The sequence below is a fragment of the Sardina pilchardus genome, chromosome 11 (assembly GCF_963854185.1).
Source record: "Sardina pilchardus chromosome 11, fSarPil1.1, whole genome shotgun sequence".
Taxonomy (NCBI): Eukaryota; Metazoa; Chordata; class Actinopteri; order Clupeiformes; family Clupeidae; genus Sardina; species Sardina pilchardus.
In genome coordinates, this window is record NC_085004.1 from 26,506,173 (window position 1) to 26,525,685 (window position 19,513).

A 19,513-nucleotide genomic window follows, 5' to 3' on the forward strand; every position below is an offset into this window, starting at 1 on the left:
TTAGGCTCGACATAACACCGATTGAGAACCGCGGGTAGGCTACTGTAAGAGTGGGCATTGAATGAGTGCTTTTGATGTAGCGCTCATTACGTCAAAAGGCTTTAAGTACCAGCACTGCACGCGCTCGATGGATAAGTGGAGAGGCGCCCGTGGATACACATGAATGAACAAACGCGGGGAACTGAGGACATGATAGAACAGAGTTAAAATCTGGATGTGAAACAGAAAAAGAATAACAGATTGCAGACCATTTCTCTGGGTACATCTGAGTTAAGGTAAGCACGGTCCTGTCACTGTGGCGTTGCAGAAGTATGTTTACTTAACGTTAATCGCATGCTCTGTGTGAACTCCCCGTCATGTCGCTGAACAGACAATATTTCAGTTTTGAGGAATGTCCTCTGTTTCTTTGCGTGTATCTCTATTTTGTCATCTCAAAGATAACTTATAAAACTTTGCTGTTGTCGTAGCTTGTTGTTGCAGGTTTGGAAATACTTGCTGATACAATTGCAATCTGAATACGATTGAGGTGAAAGGCAACCTAGGTCATTTTTGGAATAGCATATTTGGGCATTTGATCATGTAGCCTCCGGTTTTGTTTGTGCACTCATTCGGTTTATTCAGTTCAGTTTATTTTTGATGTAGTTGGGCACAAGCGTGCTTTGCTTTACACAAAACGTCCCTATAGCTTGATTCAGTATTAGAGAAAAATGAAAGAAAGTATGACAGAATTCTGCCATGCAGTATGCGTGGGTTTAATTGGTTGTGTTTAAATTGACGCATGTGATGCAGGAGGCTGATGTTTGGAAAGAGCTTTAACAACATGTTACATTTTGAATTATCTGCTGAAGGGGTGATGTTTTGAAAGTTACAGAAAACAGTAAACCAACACCTGGCCTGTTTGTGTGCATGCACCGACTGGTATGGTTTGATTAGCCTGTCAACAATAATTGGGACATTATTAAAGGCTGCCAGTCTTTTTCAGTTGCCAGAGACAAGTATGCTATATCGGATCTGTCTGTGCTGGTCCATTATTGTATTGTCCACTAGAAGGCGCATTGAAAAATGCCGAGAGCATCGTCAGAGCTCCCATATTCCTGTTTCTATAGCTCGTATTAATCTGAAATCTGAATCAGATCGTCTGTTGAAGGCCACCTTCACATTAATGTAAGTGTGGTTTCAGTTTCTTTCTTCAGTGTCTTTATTATTTGAACATTTATGCAATTAACATTTGAATTAAATTAATACCGCCACCCCAACCACCACCACCACCAACAATAGGCCTATCATCACTACCACCATCACCAACAACATCTATAACAACAAATAAGTAAATAAGACCTAGAGAGTACTGCCATGTTTTTGTATCTGTATGTTATAGTTGGTAAGGGCAGCATGAGATGAGATGATGTGTGGTAAACATTTTAAAGGGATTTTATTTTCTATATGGAGGAGCACATCAGGTCTGCCTCCTATTGCTCCTATATGCCCCAGAGATCTGTTTATTCTCAATGAACTATGCAAATATGGTAATAAGCTTTATTAGAAATGGAAGCTTTTAGTCTAATTAAAGCCACAAGCAAGGCCTGACACTAGTGCCTGTTTGCCTTCCTCTTCTGTCCAGCCCTTTACTTGTCTTGTATTGTCATTTGGCACACTGAGGAGAAAATAGCAAGATTTTCATTTTCTCTGTGTTCCATGTTTCACATATGCATCACCCTACCATCTGGGGCTGGTTTGCTAACTGCACTTTGTCAACACACAGTGATCTTTGGAAAATTAAAGAATTGAGACACTCTTGTGTGAAAAATACAAAGCTTTTAGCCAATACGTGATATGGCCAGTATTTCATAAAGGCTTTTCATGTTTTCACACAGGAATGCCTCATTTTTTTTTCATTGATGACCTAGAGGCCCATTTTGATGAGGACCCTGTAGTTGTATTGCAACAAACATTATTGACCCAAGGAAGCGTTCCCCTTTCTTTTTTCTTAATCAGTTGTCCATGTTGTGGATTTGCAAATAGGATGTAAAGAAATCCAATGTGTTCTGTGTGACATCTGGTGGTTAAGGTGCATGTTTTTGTGAAACAGTGTTTTTGCTTTGCTTTAATAAAGCAGACATGCAGTTTGTGCAGTTTTCAAGGCTTCTGAAAAACAGCTGCTGTGTTGCACGATCAATACCTTTGATTAGGGCTGATCAATGAAGACGTACGCACTGTTAGGCTGTTGTCAGGCACCGCATGTCTGAGTAGATTCATGTATATGCTCTCCTTGATTACATTACCAATCAAAAGGGTGCTAGTTTTCAACACATTGTATGTGCATATTTTCATTGTTTACACTTTGTTAATACATATACAATATACAGTACAGTACATCTTGCATGCTTAAGTGCTTAGCCGTGCTTGACTGCAATCAAAATGTAGCTATATTTTCTAAGTATGCTGCTGATTTATTTATCTTCTTGGGTGAAATACTCACAGAAATTAATGTAGACTCCTTTGAAACTCAGTCAAAAGGCATAGTGTGAACTCAAGGAGTTGAGGTTTCAAATGCTTCATATGAATTATGGATTTTGGAGTTGTTTTTGTTTGTGCGGGGGGGTACTGGGCAATGCCTTCTCCAGGTCTGTGTTGGTTTGAAGTAAACAACGCTCCCACTGAACTCAAATGTCTGCGCTGACAGAGAGCAGAGAAGCCATTAGGGCCAAGAGCCCTGGGCAGCAGCCGCCTCATTCAATGCCAGACAAAGACAGAGGAACGGAGAAGAAAGAGAAGCATGAAAGATTGAAGTGGTGCCGTTGGGCTTCTCAGTTCAGGACAGGAAGTAGTTTTAGCACAGGACGGTGCTTTCCTCAGGACTTGTGGGTATACAGACAAACACACACAGGCACGCATGCACACATACTGTACACATCACAATCACACATACACACATGCACGCACACACGCAGGCACGCAGGCACGCACGCGCACACACACACACACACACACACACACACACACACACACACACACACACACACACACACTGCACCGACATACATACACAGTCCAAACAGGTTCATACCCACACCACTTGCAATACAGTGCAGTTACTATGCCCCCATCCCAACACAGAGACACATACAGTAGATACATGCATACTACACCATGAATAATTGAGTACGACATCATGCTCAAAACAATAATCATGACAATATCTGAGTAAAGGCCAATATGTCATACTGTGTAAAGGTATGACATGACTCAAAGTGACTACAGAATATTTACAGTGCCTATAAAAAGGGAAGGAAACATAAATATTCTTTCTCTCTCATAGACACACACACACACACACACGCACACACACACACACACACACACAGAGGTACACATGATTTTTCTCTGGGCAGAGTCCGTCAATTTTGGCATCCCTGTCGCAAGGCAGAGACCCTGTCTGCACTCTGAGCCAATCATATCACAGGGCAGGTGCATGCTGGGAAGGCTTTTATACTCCAGGAGTGAAGTGACCTGGCTCAGGACCCTCTCCAGATATTAGGAGAGAGGAGTCCTGCTCTTTGTGTCTGCTCACAGGAGCATAATTCCCCACAATGGGGACGGCCGGCTTACCCTCTGAGGATGCCTCATTAGTGCCAGCCAGTTGTTCTGAATGGAGAAATGGATGAGGGCCCAGGGGGCAGCAGAGATAGGGTCATCTTCGGCAGATCACCAGGAGATACTCTTGCTTTCGCGTGTGTTCCTTAACCCTTTGGACTGTGGAGAGTAGAACCTAAAAAATGTCTTCCAATAGGGCTAATAGCTAATAGACCAAGAGGTCTACTCTAGAATTAATGTGCATTGCAACAGTTAAAATAACTAGAAATAAAAGATTAAATGAAAAATACTGAATAATAAGAAGGTAGTAAATAGATAAAAGAGAGGGTATCACTAAAAATGACAGTGATTTAAATTGTCACTAAACATTTCTGGAAAGATAAATGTTAGTTGGTTACACATTGTCATATTTGTCACATTTTCCATGCAACAATTAACAATTTACTGGGAAAAAAGCTTTTGCTTCAGTATTACTGGACAATTGCTGATAACAGGGATCATTTAATTGTGATGCACACACACATGCATGTACACGCACACGCAAACACACACACACACACACACACACACACACACAGAGAAATTCTATATGCATGCACACACATATGCTCGTATACGCTCTCCATCAACATACACATGCATTCACAGTCCAAACAGTTTGATGTACCGAACCCACATCCACTTGCAGACAGTTGTCACACCCCCATGCACACCCCTGACTTCTTTTTTTCAAAGTTTGTCCATTTGTCTCTGTTATAGCTCTATTTCACAATAGTCTAGAGTCTGCTGTTGTTCTTTAAATCCAAAATGATCCGTTATAGCAGCAGTTTTGATATTCTTTTACATGTTTAAAATAGCTGTGGTAAATGATCCATGGATGCAGTCAGTTCTCTTAGTTTTATTCAGTATTTCAACCAATTTATCTTTTCTGTGCAAAAGTAGTTTTCCTTCCAAATCTCTTCTCACCAAGATCATTTGCTGTCTAACGGTAGTTTAATGGTTGTTTCCTCTCTGATGCCAATCAAACTATTGGCAAATAATTTTGGTTACTCTGGCAGATATTGTTTTGCTCAGGGTTCTTGGACTTGCTTTCTAAGTTTGACGTGTGATGTTTTCCTCATTAGATTGGTGTTTTTACACTCCAGTGCAAGGGTTTCTGTATGAATTGTGTAGGATATATTGCTTGTGTGAAAAAGGCGTTGACGGAAGGCTGCTATTTCTCCAGGATCAGTCAGTTACTGGTGCCTTTAGGTCAGAATTGTCAGTCATAAATGTTTGTCAAAAGTGTATGAGTTTTATATTTTCACTGCACTTTAAAGGTCAAGAGACCAGGAGTTTGTGAAGTGTCAGCTTTCCTTGGCTGCTCAGAGTACTTGTCATATGACGTCTTTGGTGTTTGGTCACTGGAGGAGATCAATTTGGATGTTGTAAAGCTTTAATTTTAATGTGTGTCAAAGATGCCAACATAATGTGTGTGTGTTTCTTGCCTTTGTATGAGGAAACTGCATTCTATTTATATTGTAGACAGTATTCTGGGTGATATTTGGAGTGACTGGACATACTTTATGATCCTCTGTGATAATGGTTGTGTTTAAGATCTACTGGCATGTGGTTACAGCTAGATTCAGTTGAGCAACAACTTCTAAACAATCAATGTGGCTGAATTTGTGTCTCACAACATTATATTGTTTCTGCTATAGCATTCTGTTCTGAGTACCTGGATTTACTTCAAAGCTTATCCTAGGAAAGTCCCGAATAGTTGTTCATAGAGCATAGCCCTGTATGTATTGGTTTTGTAAAAAGGAAGAGGCCATTGAAATGTGAGGATTAGCAACACAGGCAGTACGTCTACCAGCGTTAAGTATGTGTTGGAGCTGAAGTTTGGATAAATTACTCCTCCTGTGTGGGGTTCACTTCTCCCTCTTCAGAGCCCTTCTCTGGGCTCTCTCCATGATGTGTGAGAGAGGGAGAGAAAGTGAGAGTGTGCTCTCCGATAAGCCTCCACTCCTCCGTCTCCCCTCGTCTCTCATTAGATGCTCCATCCATCCTACCCGGCTTCTTTTAAATGGCAGGTATGAGTCACTGGGGAGTCCTGTGACTTTTTACTGATAATGCTGCTCTGCAGTCTTAAATCTTTTTGCTGTCTGCGAGCGAGCGATGGACGACTCCCCACTTCTTTTCACCAAAAGCGGCTCTGCAAGCGCTTTAAAATATGCTCCTTTAGCACCACATGAGATCTTCTGCATGAAGATGCAGCAGTTATGACCGACACCCGCTCGAAAACACACGTTTTGAAGGACAGTTTCTGATTTCCTTTCCGTCGTTAGGCAAATTTGTGTGGCCCTGTTTTGCCTGTCTGCAGCTTAGAACAAAAATATTGAGTCTGCTCAGCTGTCGTGGCCAACCTGATTCCACTCATAATCAGGTAAGTGATAGCAGCGCGAGGAGGACACGCCACTGGCGGCCCGGTCCGTTTTGCTCGAAGCCTTTCGCCTTGCCAATTCTGTCTGGCGCGATTGACCATAGGGTGCGAGCTGAAGTGTGGAAACAGAGGGGGGAATCAATTTCTCGCAAATTGTGCTTTCTGTCTTCGTTCAACGATGAAGGTTTCCTCCCTCCCTCTGAAACAGTCCGCAGAGGAAAGGAGAGGACTGTGGTGTGATAGCTCTTGAACCCAACTACCTTCCCTGATGAATGAATACCTGCTTTTGTAGTTTTCAGTGAAACTCCGCACAGGTAGCTGTCCATTGTTGGTGTACAGCTCAACTGCTGGAGTAGGGCCTACACTTTTCACAGCACCAAGACTGTTATAAAACAGCCCAGCAGGCATATGAAGTGTCAGTAAACACATTCAAAACCAGCTTTGACAGTATAAATGTTTTATTCACTGTGAGACCATTTATTTTATTAAAGTTGTATGACTTGCAGACTAGACCGACTCAAGGAGTGAATTGGCTATAAACTCTTTGGTATGCAGACAGGGGCTTTTCCCACTGAGAGCTAGGCTTTTGCTGATGCAATCTTCCCCTTCACAGTTTCGAGGTATCCTGCTCTGTTTTATGTTGAGTCCCCAGACTATTTGGTGCTGTGACTTTTTATCGCCGCTTGCAATCCATGCAGTTAATGCAGAGAATTTCCGTCACTTTATTCCTGGGCGTGTGTGTGTGTGTGTGTGTGTGTGTGTGTGTGTGTGTGTGTGTGTGCTTGTGTGGGTCAGTGAAGGATCATAAAGTGAGAGTGGCAGAAAACAGCTCATGTCTTGCTGTCTGTGTTCAAATCAATTTGAACGGTTAAGGTACCTCAGAGAAGATGAGGACTACCATGCTCCTTAGTGGGGTAAGTGTAGTGGTAGAGAGAGCCAGAAAGTGAGGTGAGAAGTTTAAAAGAAAGACATTTGAGACTAATATTTAGACGAGGGAAGAATGCAGCACTGATATTTACCTGAATTTGTCCAAGTTTCTCTGAACCAGAAAGTAGATCGGGAAGAGCCAGCTGTGGGTGAGTGTGTTGATAGCCCAAAATGGGGGCGCCTGACTAAGACACAACGCATGTCTGAAAATAGATAAGCAAACTCTGAAATATCTGTATGCGACAGCTGGAACAGGCCAGTTGGGAATAAAAAAAAACATGTAAATACAGCAGTCATATTAGTCATATTGCCAAAAAGCAAGCAAATTTGTATGGAGCCGTTGGAGGGTAAAATAAATCTGTTGGTGACCTTGTTCTGTTTCTCTGTTTAGTACTTTGTATCGTTCTTGGATGCCTGTCCCACCTCCATTCTTTTTCTCAGACCCTCCCTCTCACTGTGTGCTGCGCTGAAAGGCTATTCATATATCCCCCACATATCCTCCACACACACGCACATACACACACACACACACACACAAAGATACACACATGCATGCGTGCAACAGAGTTAGATATGTGTTACACAGACACACACACACACACACACACACACACACACACACACACACACAAGCAAATAGTCTAGCGTTGATGTAGGCTACCTGCCGTCCAGTGGAAAGGGGAAACTGTGTGCAAAATAAATGGCCACAGAGGTGCTACTCTAATTAGCTGTAATTTTTCTGGCGGATTAGCAGAGGCAGCGTGTTATCCCCACATTACATTGGGCCTCACGCAGGGACTAATTGGCTACTGTGAGGAGGCGAAGGCGAACCCTGAGAGAGGTGGATGAGTTGCACTCCACCAGAGCCACTTGATCTTGGATTGTGTCATTTTTCTTCTTCTTGATCAGCGTCTTCATCACCAAAGTGATCATCACAAGCTGTTTATATTGTTTTGTGTTTGTTTGTTTACTTCTTTTCTCCGTTAATTCATTCTTGTGTCTGATGGTATCTCTCTCTACTTCTCCGCTCTGTGTAGTAATTCTTTCTACTTAGTAATAGGTAGTAGTAAGTGGATGAAGAATCCAGTAGAATCCTTATTGTAGCAGTATAGATTTTGTAGATGGAGTGTAACATTTATCACCCCCCAATAACGATCTACATTGTTTATCACTCTTAATTCCTTTCATTTGTTTTTAGATGTCCATTCTCGGTGATGTATTTCTCTCGATCACTCTCTTGTCCTCACACCCATCACTTGTTCCACTTGTCTCTTGCTCTGCAGTTTCTGATTGGTCTTCCTACAGTATCTAGTTGAATGCCGTAGGACTGTCAGTGAGGGGTCCCAGAAAGGTCAGATTAGGGATGCACTGGGAAGATAAATGCCTGCTAGCATGGACCATAGGGCTAGTGATGAGGCAGATAGATAAGGCAGATAGAGGTAGTAAAAGTGTAATGTACACTTGTCCTCCAATGCGGTGACCCATCAGGCTTGTATGTCTCTGTACAGTATGTCAGATGTCTACTACGCCACTGAATCAGCGCTATCCAGAACCCTATAATCAAAGGTAGGATTGAGTTAAACAGATTATTTTAAAATGATACTCAACACATCACCAGCCACTGAAAGCTTTAGGCGCTTTGCCCTGAGGCTCAGGTGATAAATGCATTCACATTTGCGAGATTGAGTGTAACCTTGAAAGCCCCAGCAGTCAATGTGTGTCTGCAGCCAAGAATAGTTTATGTTTGGGTGAGAATATAGAGATAGCTCTGTTGTTGACCTCATGCACCCATACGTGAGTATATTTTTTTAGTGTGTGTGTGTGAGAGAGAGAGAGAGAGAGAGAGAGAGAGAGAGAGAGAGCTCGTGTCCATACACCAAAACAGAGTCTTTAATGGACTTTAAAGAGAATGCAATCCAAGGTATTTAACATTTCAGTCACTGCACATTCAACATTCTGCAATAGTCAAACAGACTGATCATTTTGGAGTGTGTGTGTGTGTGTGTGTGTGTGTGTGTGTGCACACGCAAGAAACCCCATAAGTTCCAGCCTTGATATGAGGGTGAGTAAGTCGTGAGTGCTTGTTTATCGTGTTACAGCCTGGAGGCAGCAGCAGCAGGAGTCCAACACAATTTAAACAACAACAACAACAACAACAAGCAACTTTTTCTGGCACCGTTGTACCCATCCGAGCCATCTCGTCTCCTCTCCCTCTCTTTCATTGACTATCTGAATGCTCTCGGAGAGGTCATTTAATCAGACGTGATATGGTAAAAGAGAGCGACACCCCAGCCTTTGCAATGGCCCAAGCCCCTCAATCAATGTGAGGGAGCAGAGGTTTTCGAGAGGGGCCCGGCTCGTCGATAAAGTGCTTGATCTCCGTGACTGATCAGGCCCATCTGTCCATCGGCGCTCTGCTCCCGGTGAGAGACGGCATTGATCTGGCTGATGTGCAGTGAGCGGACGCTGGTGATGGGTTTGCTGCCGGGACGGCGCGGGGACGGGGAGGGAATGGGAGGGTTCAAGGAGAGAGATTTTAATACTCTGTTAACACTCTAACGGTCTGCTGCTGCTGCTCTCCTGGGTAGGGCATAAGGGAGGGCTGAGGGCTGCCTATGCTCACGGGGCATGTGTATGCCGTGCTGTGTGTGTGTTATGTGTGCACACGAGTGGGTGTTGTGTATGTGTGTGTTGTGTTGCGTTGTGTTGTGTTGTGTTGTGTTGTGTTGTGTTGTGTTGTGTTGTGTAGTATCATGTGTAACCTATGGTTTTTTTTGGAGAAAAGTTTGAACTTTTCAGGTATTTGTGGTCCCTGATTCAGCGCATGTTGAGTGGAAGGGGTTGCTGAGAAAAATAAGAGAGAATGGGTCTGATTGAAATGGCACGGCAACATCACAGACATTGTAGGCCTGTGTAATAGAGGGCGCTGGATGTGTTTATGCACTGGCTGTAAAGTTTAAACAGCTTTCTTGGACATATTGATTAACTTCCCTTTCATGATGAACGGTTGGGCACTTATCGGGTTTCAAGCCACTTCTCATCAAAAGTGGGTCTGGGATAGAGTGTGTTTGTGTGTGTTTGTGTAATCTCTCTCTCTCTCTCTCACTCTCTTTCTCTCTCTGTCTTGTCTGTGTGTGTGTGTGTGTGAGAGAGAGAGAATGAATGTGTGTGTGTGTGTGTGTGTGTGTGTGTGTATGTGTGTGCGTGCGTGCGTGCATGTGTGCGTGCGTGCGTGTGTTTGTGAAACAATCAAGTGTCCCAGTGTCCCATATCTGTGTCCTCTTTGACGTAGACATCATGCATATGAACTTGATGATTTACAGTAGCTTCAGTCATTGTGAAATATGAGTTGTCTGAATTAATCTTTAAGTGTAAACAATCCAAATGCAATAACATAAATGGTTTGCATTTCTTGCAGAGAGACTGAGATGCACATGATATCTGGTAGTCTGTATGTGTAAATATACATGCCTGATGCTACATCTTTGTATGTAATGTGTTCTCCATTACCTCCCCTCCCCCCCTCCATCTCTCTCTGTAGGGGCAGTATGAAGGCCCTGATGCTGCTGCTTCTGATGGGGTTTCCCTTCGTTACTGTGCCACTGAATCCAGAGGACCCCAACGTCTGCAGTCACTGGGAAAGGTCGGCCAATTCACCCAACAGTACACCAATCCATGGCCCCCATCCATCTGAGTTGTCGGTGTCAATGTTGTCTGTTACAGGGAAATTCATGGTCCACCTCTTCATCTCCCTCTCCCAAACCCATCCATCTACTTGTCAGTCCATGATGTCAGTGGCCTGTAATCAACATGTGTTACCGTACGATGAGGTTGGTTTGTGTGTTTGTCAATTTGTCCATCCATCCATCCATCCATCCATCCATCCATCCATGTATACGTCCATACCTCTGTCCATCCACTTGCACTGTAATTGACAAAATTGCTGGTTCATTAAATGTTCTTTCCACTGTTTTGAACACTTCATTAACGTACATTTCCATCAAGTCCAAAGTAATGAGGTCTTTGATTGATTTCCAATTGAGATATTATTCTACTAAGTGAAACTTTATCCAACTGTTTTCATTTGTAGTGAAACTGAAAGACCCCAATCTCCTGTGGCTTTTTCGAGAATTGGACAGACACCGCATGAAATATTGCTGAGCACAAAAACAAGTCCAGTCTCCATATTTTGGAGAGGAGAGAGAGAGAGATCAGTCCCTGTCTCATCAGAGGTGAAGAATAAGGGGAGCACAGAGATCATATCTCTCTTTCCCTGGATCCCACTCCTTTCACCTGTTCCCTCTCCCAACTCTCCTCGACTTTATCTTCCTCTGGCTCTCCTGAGAGTGAAGAGACTGTATCTCCCTCTTCCTCTGCCTCTGCCTGTAGAAAGGTGGAGCATTGATTTTCCCATGTGCTTGCAAAGGCTGCCTCTGAATTACTCCCCCACGATTGATCAGTGAGCTCACCGCCCGTTCGATAGCAACAACTACCTGTATCGCCGAAATGATTATGTTTTGCGGGGAAACATCCGTTATGACAAATACTATGGGATGTTTTTCCTTTTCTCATTAGACAAGGCCTGTGGGAGAGCCCCCCAACTTGGTCCCGCATAACGGAGAGCTTGAGTCTATAATTTACAGCAATGCTGTGAAGCACAAACCCGTTGCTATTTGACTTTGAGCTACATTTAAAGGGTAACATCCCCTCGCTACTCAGTTCATGATACAGCTAGCATTCCTAATAGAGATGCTCAGAGCTGTTGAGGACAAACTTACTTACAGGTCACAATGTCATTTACTGCAATGATAAATGATCTCATTTTCTTTGCATTGCCGAGAGAATAAACATGCCAGCACAGTAAACAGTATGGATATATTTTATTTTTTTTGTTTGTTTTTCATTCAAATTCAATGTTACAATGTCACATACCCAGTGTTGGGAAGGTTACTTTAGAAATGTAATGTGTTACAGTTACAAGTTACTCTGTTTAAAATGTAATAGTAGTGTAACTATTTGAATTACTTTTCCTGAGTAACGTAACCAATTACTTTTGATTACTTTTTGATTACTTTTCCGATTTTTGAATGATATATATAGTCCCCAAATCCATGCGAAGATTTCAGCCTTGGTCTACAGGCTGCCGAGCAGTTCTGTACAAGCGCACAAGGCAGCAAGGGCATTCAATACATGAATTAGCATCACATTTTTTGTGAGGATAATATAATGATAATCATAACACGTTTACAGGCAGGCATGTAGGCCTACACTGATGACGCTGATGGTGCTGTAGACGTGATAGAGCCTATCAGAAGGTCCCATATCAAACTATGGCTGTGGAGGGAAACAGTTCTTTATACACACAATATTATTTGCAAAGTTTTGCTGACAATATTGAGATGTAATTCAAATTGTAATTTTGAAAAAATTCAAAAGTACCTGTAATTGAATTACATTTTTTCTACAGTAACTGTAATATATTACTGTTACATTTATTTTGTAATTAAATTACTTAACTTAATTACATGTAATGCGTTACTCCCCAACACTGCACATACCTGGGCTACTGGCTTTACTCTTCCTCCTGTTTGTCCTTCTCTATCTCTGCCCCCAGTTATGCTGTCACTGTGCAGGAGTCCTACGCACACCCATTCAATCAGATCTACTACACCAGGTGCACTGACATCCTCAACTGGTTCAAATGCACCAAGCACAGGTGAGGGCCTTTTTCATTTGTGGGTCTGGGTGTTTCTGCTCTGTTGGTGCTCTTGTGGTCCACTCTGTTTCTTATCTCTTCGTCTTAGACAAGGTTCCCAATAAGACAGACATTTTTTTTTGTGTGTGCAGGCTGTGGCCGAGTTTCTCTATTTGAACGTCTTTGTGTTTGTGTGTGTGTGTGTGTGTGTGTGTGTGTGTGTGTATTTGCATAATATGCACATTTTTTTTGTGTTGTTTTCAGTCTTCATACTTGTTCGGGCTATTGCATGTTCGACTCTCATCTTACTGAAATGAGCTATGATAGAGGCATTAGATTTTACAGTTCCATAGTTTTATTGCGCTCAGTTCAGCTAAGTGCCCCGCACACTAAACATCTCCCCTCAATGCACCACTCTGCCAAAGATGTCCTTGAATCTGAAGGCAAGCGTCCTCATTCCATTTCAGTCTCTAAGGTAGTATTTCACCTCAGTGAAATTTGCATCTGAAGCAGTGCTTTCTTGCCAATTCTAATGGCCTCTCCTACCAGGGTCTTTAGGAAGGTGGATATTGGCAGAGAGGGTTAAAGCGGAGCGAGAGGCGCAAACGCTCGATCATTTCCACGTTCTGTTTTCGCAAAGGGGAGGGGAAGAAATACCCCTTTAAGCAGACCTAGTTACATTTGAACTTAACTAGTTGCCAACCTGACAGAGATCGATATCCCACTATGACGACTTTGCGACACGCCTCTTTAAGCAGACAGGAACTGTTTGAATTTTGCTTCCATAGAGATGCGTTATGTTGCTCTATCTTGTCAGTAATGAAGGATCTTTGATATCGGGATGACGTACCCTTCCTGTCTTTCCTCTGTAGCCTTGTTTGAAGCATACTTTGCAAATGCATTCATTGTATAGCCAACATCTTTGAAGCACAATGTAAGCTTAGCAAGGAGACCAGGAGACAAGGAGAGGTGGGAGAGAGTGTAAAACAGTATGCAGATGTAGAAAGCACTAACAGACTGAATACAATTCATAAATTAAGACACTAAGAAGAGAGAGAGAGAGAGAGAGAGAGAAGGAAATGAAGGAATGCGCTTGGATGCTTATGCACTATTACCTTTATCATATGTTGATACTTATATACTGTGTGTGTGTGTGTGTGTTTTGTAGAATAAGTTACAAAACCGCATATCGGCGGGGTGTGAGAACAATGTACCGGCGGCGCTCTCAATGTTGCCCTGGTTACTATGAGAGTGGAGATCTGTGTGTCCGTAAGTATTGATCCTCCTCTTTGTTGCATTTGTGTGGGGTTATATTTGTATTTTGACTAATAAATATATGTATTGTATGTACTTGTAGCCTGTGTTCAAGGACAATGCCCTGTGCAACTCATTATGCATGTAGTGTGTAGGGTATGTTGTTATTCTGCTTATCAACATGTGCAGTAAAATAATGTGTGTATATGTCCATGTTTGTGTGTGTGTGTGTGTGTGTGTGTCTGTTTCCATTCATGTTCTGGTTATAAACACTTAAATTAGTTGTGTTTACAGCTAACGGCTACAGTACATTGCTGTAACAATTAGCTTCCACTATAATCAATGGACCTGGCTACAACAGACGTGATAACGGCAAAATTAGAACAGTCTTTTAAGACTGTTTTTACACTCCAGCTATTTTTTTTAGAGTGCAGTATCCAGGGGCTATCAAATGACCCTGAAGTTCATTGTGAGAATCGGCTGAAGTATGTTGAGACCGATGAGACTTTCACTCTCATTCTCTGGCTCTGTGGCTGTTACGTTTTAATCAAAAAATTTTCTTTGCTCTACAAGCTGAAATAGTGAAGTTCAGTTAGTTGTTTGTCTCTGTGTGTTCCATACTCCTACATGTATGTGTGTGTGTGTGTGTGTGTGTGTGTGTGTGTGTGTGTCTGGTGTCTGTGTGTCTCTCTGTGTGTGTGTGTGTGTGTGTTTGTGTGTTTGTGTGTATGTGTTTGTTTGTTTGTTTGTTTGTTTTTACACATACCACTCAATTTCCTTTCCTTTCCTGTGCCTTCTCAGCAAGTGCAGAGTGTGTGATACAGTATTCATCCTTCCAGCAGACTATTTTTACCATACCTCTCGTCCTCTGTCTATCCAGCTTTTTAAATGCCAAATGAGTATGTTCCCATTCAAGATTCTGCTCCCTCTCCTTGCAGAAGTCCCATCACCTTGGTGGTGAGATGGTGCCCATACTGGGCTACTTACCGGAGCTTACATTAAGCAGAATGGCAGAATGATGTTATCTGTAATAGCAGTGTGACCCTAGCAGTTCAACGCAGGGCTAGACTGGGACTGCAGCCAGACCCTCAGGATTAATATCTCTGTTTGTTTTTCTCTAAGAGAGAGTATGGGATGTTTCAGACTCTCAAGGGGCAGTTTGGCTTTCATATCTCTGGCCAAGGACATCATCCTTCTGCTGAGAATGTAAATGGCCTCTATCCATTGAAACAGTGCCCCCTGCTGGACTTTTCTGTTTCCCCAGCAGTTGTTTTTCATTTCCTCAGCCATTGGCCCTTTCCGAAACGAGTCCCTACTCACTTCGACTCGGTTAGCGAGTGAACTTCCTTTTCAAGTCCACTCGTGGGTGCGGAGAACACTCGCATTTGAAGGGTTAGGGGGTTAAAACAGCGCTACATTTCGGATGCGCTTGAAGGGAGAAGGAAGTTGACGTCATATTCGTTTTCATAGAAATGATGAGGGCAATATATATTAAATCGCCAATTAAGATGTTCTGGACACCCCTGTGTATTAGGATATACATCCCTCTTCTCTCCTTTCATTACTATGAGTGAGGAGTTGCATTTTATGCTTTATTTAACATCAAATTATAAAAGTGCTGTAAATGCGACCTGCACATGTGTTTAAATATTACAGCCAACTTCTGTACAATCTTGCACATTTTCCTGAGTATCAAACTAAACATGAGTTGTTACAATGTAGCTTAAATCACGCTTTTGTCTGTAAATGCTGTCATACGCGGACCAAAAAACAACTGGCAGGGAGATACGCGAGCTGCACGAACACTTGAAAACGGTTGCACATGCGTTTCAAGACAGCATCCATGCTGACTTGCTCCTGGAGGCGTGGTAGCCCCTCTCCCTAGGCACTTCACTCGACTAAAAATTTGTTTCGGATGATACTTAATGTGGCGGACCCTCGCGTGAACGCGCAAACGAAGTGGAAGTGTGTAGGACTAGGGTTTAGGGGCAGGTTTCGGAAAGGGCCATTGACTGATAGGAGAGCATGGTTAAGGTCTGGCTGAGTGCTCCGTGAACTAAATATTATTCATTCAGATTAATGAGAGATTTATCTGTCTAAAGAGAAACATTAACATGCCATGTTGTGGAAACTTACTGTAAGAGCAGAACAGAAAGCCGTGCTTTACTCTCCAGCAGTGGTCCATGTCCCAGGAGGCTTCTCTCTTCAGCCCGTTACGGAGAGAGAGAAGACAGAGAGATGTAGGCCATGACCACTGCTCTATGCAGAATTCCTCAGAGGTTTGTCTGAGATGTCACCATGGCCAAAGACATGACAGCTAGTGGTGGCTAGAGTGACAGTGACACCATGATGAAGTGTGTGTGTGTGTGTGTGTGTGTGTGTGTGTGTGTGTGTGTGTGTGTGTGTGTGTGTGTGTGTGTGTGTGTGTGTGTGTGTAACACATATTGAATTCTTCTGTCCTCTCCCTCAGCGCTGTGTACTGCAGAATGCGCTCATGGCCGCTGTGTGTCTCCTGACACATGTCAGTGTGAACCGGGCTGGGGAGGAGTGGACTGTTCAAGTGGTGAGTGGAGCAATACATTAATGTGAATGCACACACACACACACACACACACACACACGCACACACACACACACACACACACACACACACACACACACACACACACACACACATACACATGTGTGCTTGCACACACATACATAGTGCACACACATACAGTGTACACACACACACACACACACACACACACACACACACACACACACACTCAAGATTACTTCTGGAAAACACTGCTGAACATTTACACACATTGCAAGCATGAACATAACATTATATTTATTAAGTAGTAATACCCCCCTCAACCGGTCTATGTTGTGCTGCATTGTGCATGGAGCAACTATTGAATGTGATATGTTGTACATATGGTGAGTGCGCTGGTTTGATTTTCCATTTTATTCAGCTGTTTTTAAAGATTACCTCTCCGAGTTGTTTTGAGTCTGTGAGAGCGTCCGTATGAAGGAGATTCTTTGTTTGTCAGAGTGTATTGTTGCATTAGGAAGTAGAGGAAGGTTGAAGGAAGGTGAATTTATTCAGTGATCAGCAGAGAAGGCTGCTGCAGAGAGGGAGATTGGGAGAGGAAGGAAGGGATTTGAGGACGGTTGACTTTTGTTAATATCTCTGTTAGTTTGTTAGCTTACCGGGGCTAACATACATACGCACACACACACACCGACAGTGTGTGTGTGTGTGTGTGTGTGTGTGCCCAGTGACTCCCAGTCACACTCTAGTTATGGAATAGTGTTACAGTAACTACTGTTTTGACTTTCTCTCATAGAATGAGTGGAACTGTATGAGACATTGGTTTGTTTGGAAACATGCCTGGCAATACTCCTCTGAATCTGTGTATGCATGTGTGTGTGTGTGAGAGAGAGAGAGAGAGAGAGAGAGAGAGAGAGAGAAAGATAGAGATAGAGAAAGAGACGGAGAGAGAGAGAGAGGGAGAGGGAGAGAGAGAGAGAAAGATAGAGATAGAGAAAGAGAGAGACAGAGAGAAAGGAAGGGTATTTTCTTTGGATTTCACCTGCTGTGCTTGAGCTGCGAGCTCTGGATGGTCTCCTCTGAAGTTCTGAGAACCTGACGAGCCCTAAAACAAAGTGTGGGGATAAACTCATTTTTTCTCTCATTCTTTTTTTCTCTGTTTCGTGCGCTAATCTCTTTCTCTCAGAACTTGTATGTATGATTTTCCTGTAGGCTATCCTGAATTTTTGCTGTGTATTTGTTTCATTCATCCAAGTCAAATCTGAAACCATTTCTGTTTTTGGTTTGAATTGGTGTACATGTGAAATTCTCACCCCTTTGTCATCATAACTCCAGTGTTCTGTGCCTTAACATTGCAGCATTTACGCAAAAAGTTCCTATTCCTAACAGTGACACGTTTTAGAAGCAGAGAGAGCCTTCAAGGGGCACAGTCAGTGTGTTGAAACAGGCCTTTTCATAAAAAGAACTTTACATGACACGTGTGACCTTTCCTGAGCTAATAAGCATGTTAAAGGTGTTGGCTCTTAGTGGATGCTGCTGTCTCCCTCCAGAGAACTCTCACTGACTTCCGACTGATGACCTTTTTTCCCTCCAGTGTTGACTTGTAAACTCCTCTGTGCATCTCATAAACCGTTATGTGTGTGTTTTTGGGTGTTCGCTATTTACTGTGAGGCTCAGTTGCTTGGCTGCAGCGAGTGGCATCTTGCTGGGTTGATGGATATATTGGGTCTGGGCGGAAGGTCCCCCGGGGCACTATAGTAGTTATTAAGCTCTTAAACTCCCTCTCTTTTGACCAATTTCTGTTTAATTGTTTTTCTCTCACTTCAATTATTAAGGCTCTTGAGGGTGGAAGAACGTGTTATTTCACTAATGCTTTCGAGTGAGAGCGCTTTCAAATTCTAGCATATTGAAATTGTAACTGGTGGTTAACAGTGTTATACTATGTGCTGACATTAGTAAGATGTCAGTGGTGTTCATTACAGTGAAGGCCTGATTGGCTCCTCTTGAGAGCACTGGAGGCACTGGAGCCAAGGTACAGTACGTGCAATATACATCCTGCTTGAACCATGGTTTTGGTTACATCGATGGTAATATCTAGAGGAATTTGTACTATATATTTGTGTAACTGTGAAACTGATCTTTGGCTATTTAAGTTGGCACTGGCACAGGTTATCATCAATATGTGTTGCAGTCAATGAGTTTTTATTTAAAAGCCTGTTTGATGTGATCTTGTATTTTCACATGTATGGATTCATGAGTTTTTTTTAATCAACTCCAACAAAAGGCCAGTAGATTGTCTGATGAGTTCAATCTGTAGACAAATAGGCCTTCAGTTGTCTATACTGTTGATGCATTTTCACGGTCCATTTCTAGTTCGCCTGTGCTTGTGGCTATTGCAAAAGAAGAGAGAGGAGGAGTCAAAGAGAGATAAATACAGAGAAAGTCTTTTAAAATATGTTTTTGTTTCTCTTTCTCTTTTCCTCAATCCGCAGCATTGACTTTTCTGCAGCTTTGGGAGCATTAGGGAATAATTCATGGACCCTGGCTTCATAGGCTTGAGGAATATAGTTGACCTGTCATAAGTGCTGAATTCACTGAAGGCGAGTGTGTGTGTGTGTGTGTGTGTGTGTGTGTGTGTTTTGAAAGCAAGGGAACTGGAGATCCACCCTGCTATGCTGTCCTGCCCCAGCTTTCTTCTCTCTCTTTTTCTTCCCATCACTTCATCAGTCAATCTGCACTCACACACACACACGGACATACACACACATGCACACGGGTGCACATGCGCGCTCACACACACACACACACACACACACACACACACACACACACACACATACATAGTACACACATACACACACACACACACACACACATACTGTACGCACACACACACACGCACAGACACATGAGTCTCACACACACACACACACACACACACACACACACACACACACACACACACACACACACACACACACACACACACACATGATCTTCCCTGAGATGGAGTGCTGTCACCCATCTGCATCAGTGTCTGGATCAATCCCTGTCCCATCGACCATCTCTAGGCAGACAG

General features: G+C 42.9%; 1 protein-coding gene across 1 annotated transcript in view; it reads left to right on the top strand.

The window, feature by feature from the left end:
- Positions 1–143: 143 nt before the first annotated feature.
- The window catches only part of LOC134095599 (multiple epidermal growth factor-like domains protein 11), an 89,168-nt gene continuing 69,798 nt past the window's right edge, over positions 144–19,513 (top strand). The window contains exons 1-5 of the mRNA XM_062549224.1: positions 144–275; positions 10,485–10,773; positions 12,558–12,659; positions 13,807–13,907; positions 16,363–16,455. Of these exons, the coding sequence (XP_062405208.1) occupies positions 10,754–10,773; positions 12,558–12,659; positions 13,807–13,907; positions 16,363–16,455 (316 nt within the window). The 5' untranslated portion in view covers positions 144–275; positions 10,485–10,753. The remainder of the gene's footprint in view (positions 276–10,484; positions 10,774–12,557; positions 12,660–13,806; positions 13,908–16,362; positions 16,456–19,513) is intronic.